Source organism: Tenrec ecaudatus, unplaced genomic scaffold (genome assembly GCF_050624435.1).
Source record: "Tenrec ecaudatus isolate mTenEca1 unplaced genomic scaffold, mTenEca1.hap1 Scaffold_2829, whole genome shotgun sequence".
Taxonomy (NCBI): Eukaryota; Metazoa; Chordata; class Mammalia; order Afrosoricida; family Tenrecidae; genus Tenrec; species Tenrec ecaudatus.
The window spans coordinates 11,614-18,786 of NW_027458993.1; the positions used below are offsets into that span (position 1 = coordinate 11,614).

Below are 7,173 nucleotides of genomic sequence, written 5' to 3' on the forward strand. Positions count from 1 at the left end.
GAACTGGCCACCAGTCTGCCAACAGCGGTTTCCACCACATGCTGGCCTTCTACTCCTGCTCCTGGAGTTTTCAGGCACCTCCATGGACACAATCATGTCCTCCCCAGGAGAGCCTGTCAGGAGGAGCGGGTGTCACATCATGTACTGTTGAAGGGACTGTCCCCACCTAATCACCCCTATGTACCTGTGGTCTGGCTCTCACCTAAACTCCCAGGGTGCTTTTCATTGTTGTATAGACCGTGCAGCTGATGGCCACAGCCGGGATAACTTTTAATAGAGTGGGTGTTAGGCCTCGGAAGAGCCCCGGCCAGCCCTGCTCAGCCATGATGTCTCTGAAAATGGCCCGCATGGTGGGCTTTGAGCCCTCCACAGTATCTATGAGGAATGAGGCCAAGTTATTACACATAGAATAAAGGAAGTGGGGGTGTTGGGGTGCTGATAGGAAAAGCCTGGAGTCTAGAATGTTACAGAGGAAATGAGCTAGTGTGGAGGCGGCAACAAAAGACTTCATTCAGGGTGTTTTCAGGCGCTCGTGTAGGGAAAGGGTTTCTGGACAATTCCCCTGAAAGAGGTGACTGTGGTGAGGATGCCTATGTTTGGCTAGGGCCATGGGCATGTGTTCAGGGGGCTTGTGGAGAGAGGCTTTGTCAAGGTCAGGGAGTGAGCTCTGGTCTGTTTTGAGAGTTTCAGATGGGTTGGGTTGTGGTGATTAAGGAAGTTGGGGAATTAGATCTGAGGAGTTGTTTTGGGGACCCTGGTGAGGAGGAGCTGCTAAAGGTGAAGTGAGCCCAGGTGGCCCAGTGCGTTGAGTCTAGTCTGCTCACCTCAAAGCCAGCAGTGTGTACCCACCAGTGCCTCTCAGGGAAAAAGACAAGGCTGTCTACTCCCATAATGGTTGAGGTACAGTCCCAGACACCCACAATGGCATTCCACCCCATCTTCTAGGGTTCCCGAGTCAGTGTCAAGTGATGAATGCTGAAGCTCTCTGCTCCCGTGAGGATGGACAACTTCAGAGACCTTAAGGAGTCATTCTGCTCTGTCCATTTGGGTCAATGTGAATCTCCGGATAGAATGTATGGTGCAGGTGTGACATGAGTCTATTTGAGCAAGCTGGCCTCTTTGGGGGTGTGAGTCCTGTGTCCTGGGGTCCCTGTGTGGTCTATCCTTGGGACATTGGCTCAGCTTCTAATTGGAAGTTTGAAGTCCACCGAAATATGCTAGGGAAGGAAGGCCTAGAGATGCCCTTCCCCAAACGGGGCCCTCGAAACAGCCCTGGGTTTCCCAACTTCCCTCCGACACGGGAATGTGTAAGTTGGCCACCATCTCCTCAGCAAGTGTTGTGTCACAAGGTCAGGAGGAAAACATGCACGGGGTGGGGGCGGGATCGAGGTGTGTGTCACCCAGGACTAGATCACCTTTGGGACTGAGGGAAAATGGCACAGGATGTTAAGATTTTTGGGGAAGTATGAGTTCTAGGCATTTGGATGGCAGCCTAAGAGGTCAGGGCCAATTAAGGGGAATGGGGGTGTGGGATGTGCTGAGGGCATTTGGTGGGGCACAAAGTGGGTCTCATCAGGGGCAGGCAGACCTTTTGCTTGGAGCTTGGTCCTTAATAGCGTCAGGGGATAGCTAGCCATCTGGCCACACACTGTGGACACCGTCTGTGTGTAGATGTTGTAAGCCTGGCTGTGTTCTTCGTTATCCCCTCTGCTCTTTACCCGTATGTTGTTCATCATCTGCAAGGGGTAGGGGGCCAGAGAAGGCTCAGAATTGGCCCTAGTCCTGGGCCACGTCAATGCCGCCTACAGCAACCTCACCCCCACCTCTGCCAACCTTATTGACAGCCAGGTCAGTGAAGGCATAAGGGATGATGCCAAGCATGTTGGGCGCATAACCCCTATAGAACGCGGCCGGGACTTCGCGGCGAAGAATCTGGCCGACGCAGTCACCTAGGCCATCGTACTGGCCTGTGCGTCCCAGCGTGAGGCGGATCTTCAGCACCTGTGGAGGCAGGGAGGCCAGAGAGATCCTGTCAGTAATCTCATGGGGGACTCATGCCCTGTCCCTGTGCAAGGAGCCCTGTTGGCACAGCTCAACAACGGGGTGGGCCTCCAGGCCCTCAGAGGTCGGTGAGACTCTCCACGGTCGTCAAGGGGACACTGGTGAGGAGGGTCCTCAGAACCCCTATGGGCATCCCTGTTCTGGGGCCCGGAGAAGTGCAGTGAGTGGGACATATGGGGCTAAGTGCCCTGGAGCCAGCCCTGCCTCAAATCAAACACCCGCCCCAGGGAAACAGACACTCACTCTCCAGGTTTGTTAACCTCATCTGTCAGGAGGCAACCCCCCAGGTTTTTATACACGAGTGTGGCAAGTAGATGGCCAGCCCTTGCTTCCTGGTTTATCCGGTACAAGAGTTGTGCCCAATTTTACTTTGCTTTCTACCCCCTTTCAGAACAAAATCATGACCCGCTGGCAATGCAACACTTTACTACTAAAGCCAATGGTACCACATAATGTGTAGGGATCTGTTTCTGCAGCCTCAGTGGGTCTTCTCAGCACGCCTCCCTCCGTGCTCCCTCCAGGCTCAAGCCCACCCACTCTGGGAAGCTTTGGTCTAGAAGCTCTGCTGAAACCATTCCCGTCCTGTGCCAGCCTTCCTGACTGAAGGGTGGTAACTGTGCCTCAGGTGTACTGTCTGGGATTGTATCCCCAGCCATATCTGGTCTCGTCAACTACACGCTGGACACCAGAAACACAAAACAATTGATGTTCACGCTCCCTGAACCACACCAGCTGTGTCCCCACATTCATATGAACACATGAGCAGAGGCAGGAAGACCGCAGGGTTTCAAACCAGGGAAGTTGTGCTTCAACGTCGGATCCCCTCCCTGTCTTCAGGATTCCATCCTGTGTGCAGACAGTGATCCCAGATGCTGGGCGATGCCAACAAGTACATGGAATCAGGAGCCGAGCAAGGCCATTGAGCAGCCTGCCGGGTGCCAAGGACACAGCCTTGCTGGCTGGGAGGAAAGTTGACTGGAAGTACTTACCGATGAAGATCAAAGACTACAGCCGTCAGGATGGATGGCACCCCAACACAGAGGAAACCAACGACCTCAGAACTGGACCAAGAAACAACAGAGTGACGCAAAGAGCAAAGAGCAAAGCAGTCAAGGGTTTCCGTCTGGCTCAGATCTGCCACTAGCTCCCACTGGAGCCGCAATCAGGCACTCAAGGGACAGGCTGCCTTGGGCACTTGTGCAACACCCCTCTTGCGAAGTGTCCAAGAGCCACAATGCCACAGGCAGGACTCAGCTGGAAGCCATGGTGACGTCATATGCACGTAACAGTTGGGCAATCAGTCTATGCCTAAGAAAGACGGTATTGGCAAGAACAGTATCTGGACGATGGGATCCCCGAAGGAGGAGCCCGGCTTAGGGCAATGCCAGCAGAGGCTTCTGAGATGTGAGGACAGCAAGACTTTGGCTGAGTGACCAGGAGACCCAGTGGTGATAAAAAAAGATGTCCTGGTTGCGAAAGGAGGAGGTCCGTAAAACACAAGGGCCAGCTTCCCAGAGATGGATTAACAGTATCCCCAAAGGGCACTGAGTGTCTCTGTCCGAGCAGTGTTCCCTGCTGTCATGCGAGTGCTTCCTGTGAGGTGCTGGGGACTCGGTTCTGACTCACAGGGACTCAATGGAGCAGCAGGAACCAGCCCAATCATACATCATCTTAACTGTGCTTCTGATGTTTCTGCCGGGGATGCAGCCACTGTATGCACCCATCTCCTTGTGGGTCCTGCTCACTGGACATGAACATGGCCAAAGTCTGGGAGCCAAAGTCTCGCCATCCTTGCCTCTCAGAGCATTCTGGCCGATCTGGGAGTTCATTTGACAGTCCAGGGAACTGACCACATCCCTCAAGGGCATCGATGCTTCTTCAGTCTTTCTCAGTCAAAGTCCAGCTGTCACGTGCATAGGAGGTGCCCAAGAATGCCATGGCCAGGTTACCTAGCATCACAGTCAATCTGACAGTAACCACCAACCAAATGGAGCCGGCAGATCATGTGGCGGGTCCTGGTGAGGGTCGAACACGGTGCTTTGTGCAGGATGCCTGGGGCACACGAGTCATTGCGCAGTAGGTAGGGGCTGCAGTCGCTTCATTGTGCGAGGCTGTCCACTGAGCAGGCTCTCACTTACCTCCAAGGGGTTGATGAGCGTCTGGGAAACGGCCACCGCCAGAGACCCCGCCAAGACATCCTCCTGGAAGATGGGGTTTGAGGACTCCCCGAAGTGAGCTTTACACTGCGGGCCCGAGCGAGGAGAGAGGAAGGTGAGCACAGCTCCGGGGCCTTCCAGCCTCAAGCCCACCTTGGAGAGGGCCTGAGGACTCGGACAGGAGACAGAGGGCTGGGAAGGCGGGCTCATGTGATCCGGAGGGCGGGGCTGTAGACACCTATCACTTCCTACCTCTTCGAAGACGAGAAACTTGATCCCATACTCAGGGGCGATCTTGAGCACGTTTATACCATTGCCGCGCCACAGCGAGCGGAAGCCTCCCTCCTGGATCAGGCTCCGTAACCCCCCCAGCAGGTTCATAAGGTGTTTTTTGGAAGAGTAAACCTGAGGGTGGAAAAGACCTGACCCTTGGACAAACCCCTCCCCGATGCCCTCTCCATTCTCAACCCAGCCCCACCTGCAGCTCCCAGCTCCTCGGATCTGGGTGCAGCCAGCGCCATTGAAAAAATCAGGCTCCCCCCGTCACTCCAAGCTTCCCCCTCACCTCTGGGCTCCATTGCTCGCCCTTGTCCCCAACCACCAAAACCACAATCTCCTTCCTGTATCCCCAACAATACCCTAGAGCCCCACCCTGAAACCGGGTAAGCCCCGCCCACTAATCCCCATTGGCTGCAGTGGAGGCCCCACGCCCACACCTGCATGTGCACTCGGGTCCGGTCCAGAGGGGCGGTGCTGGTGCGGGACACGGTTCCCGCGACGGCTCCAGAGAGCAGAATCTTCCACCAGGCCCCCTCCTTGTCCATCCTTGCGTCCCCCATGGGGACCATCAGGACTTCTCCAGTATCCAACAGCTGTGGGCCAGATAGAGATCCCCACCCAATGTCATGGGCTCTCCTCTCCTTGCCCAGGTCGGAAGCTCATGCCAATCCATTCTGCTTGGTTCGGGACACTGGGCTCGCCTAGAGGGGCTTAGGAATTGAGGTATTCTACCAAGAGATACTCGTGGCAACTCTTAACCAGCGTCTTAATTGCGGTAGGTGAGCAACCCACTGCTCACCCAATGGTCAGCAGTCCACGTCAACCAGCAAGAGAAGACAGATGTGACAGACGCATTCTCCTGCGTGGAGTCTTTCAGGGCTGAGCAGACTGGAAGCCTACAGAGGACCAGGCCAAACCCAGCCAAACCCACTGTCATCGGGCCAACTCCGTCCAACAGTCGCCCTACCCACAGAGTAGAACTGCCCCGGCAAATTCCCGAGTGGGTCGATCTTTTTTGAATGATAATTTAAAATTTTCTTGATTTGGGAGTTTTTTGAGATGGCCCACCTTTGTGTGATAGTCGGCCTTTTCTGTCTTGCCTCACATTCTCAACATGCTGTCAACCACCACACTTGTGAGAGGGGCCCTGCTGGCCTCCCGGGGGTCATGCATTGGGTTTGCTAACCAGGAAGTCAGCAGTGAGTAATCCCAGCCCTCCACACGCTCCACAGAAAGATGAGGCTTTCTACTCCCTTAAAGCGCTCCAGTCTCCGGACACCAAGGGGCACTTCTACCAAGTCCTGTAGGGTCACTGTGGGTCAGCAGGGATTTATGGCAGTGAGTTTCCGACATGAGTGTAGAGAGGTTTCTGAGCCCATCTCTTTTGAGCTCTAAGAGACCACATGAAGCATAAATGGATGAAAAAGGAGACAGACAGAGAGAGAGAGAGAGAGAGAGAGAACTCTGAATTTGAACTCCTAACTGGGTTCCTTGGTGGTGTCACAGGTTATGTGTTGAACTGTTAACAGTAAGGTCAGTTGTTCCTCCTCACCAGCCCTTTTTTAAAGAGAAAGTTGAGGCTGCCTGCTCTCTGAAAGCCCGCTAGCCTCAGAAACCCCCTCTGCCCCATAGGCTAATTCTGTGTTGGAAGAATGGCCTCGGCCTCCTAACTGTGAGAGAATAGGTCGGTGCCTGACTGGCAAAGCCCCCCTTTTGACACGGACCTAGGGAGCTAAAGGCTGGGCACAGGCCGCTTTCGCCCTCCCCCACAATGTGTGCTGAGTGCCCAGTCTTACCTGCTGGTAGGTGGCAGGCTTTTGCTTGTGGTCAGCCACCTGGCTGAACACAGGCCCGGGAAGGAGAGTGTTCGGGGGATTCCAGTCCTGCGAGGGTGATGGGGGCGGGGGCATGATGCGAGGCGGTGGGGACGGACGCGGGGCTGGATGTTCGGGGAATAAAAATGTCGTGAATCTTTGCAATTGGGTGTTTGCCCAAGAGCAACGCTGTTGCTTCTTGTCAGGTAGAGTCGCCATTGTCGTCTCAAAGTAAGAGCCATCTGCAGGGCCTTAAGTCCTCCTGGAGCCAGTGAGGTCACAGAGGTCCTTGTGAGCCCCTGGTGTGTGGCAGGAAAGCCCACAGCCCCAGGTGAGGGCCACCCCGCGGTGGCAAGCCCACCAGGCCCCAAGGGTGCTCACTTCGCTCTCCGGAAGGGCTGGTGGCTTGAAGCCTCACACTTTAGGTTCACAGCTGAACCCTTGCCCACGTGCCCCATCGGGGCCCCTACCTGGCGCCCCAAACCTACCAATGTGTTACAGGGAAAACAAACCCATAAAGAGGGTTGTCAGACTGGCCCGCTGCGCCCCCAGCGGTAGCGAGTAGAACTGTGCTTTAAAGGACTTTCTTGCTGGTCTCTGGGCAGAAGCAGATCTCCAGGCTTGTCTCCCTGCCCACTTTGGGGCTCGTCCCCCAACCTGGAGTCCGGCCCCACGCATGGCGTCCTCACTGGTTCCCGAGGAGGAAGTATGGCACAGGATTTTGTCCATGGGAACCGGTCAAAGCCTGGTTTATTCACTGAAAAGTGCCCGGTTTGAAAGTACCGAGAGGCGAGTTACAGAAGAGAAGCCTAGGCCACCCCGTTTCTGACAGCTTGAAGAGCTACATGGTCGTGAAGCGCACC

At 55.2% G+C, this 7,173-nt stretch overlaps 1 protein-coding gene across 1 annotated transcript; it reads right to left on the reverse strand.

Moving 5' to 3' along the window:
• Window positions 1-202: 202 nt before the first annotated feature.
• Window positions 203-6,406, reverse strand: LOC142436455 (calcium-independent mitochondrial carrier protein SCaMC-3L-like). Its single transcript, XM_075540097.1, has 7 exons — window positions 6,293-6,406; window positions 4,934-5,089; window positions 4,470-4,622; window positions 4,200-4,304; window positions 1,834-2,001; window positions 1,589-1,736; window positions 203-375 (listed from the first exon to the last, which is right to left on the reverse strand). Exons 1-7 carry the CDS (start codon window positions 6,404-6,406, stop codon window positions 203-205), a joined length of 1,017 nt encoding a protein of 338 aa, XP_075396212.1.
• Between the last annotated feature and the right edge of the window lie 767 nt (window positions 6,407-7,173).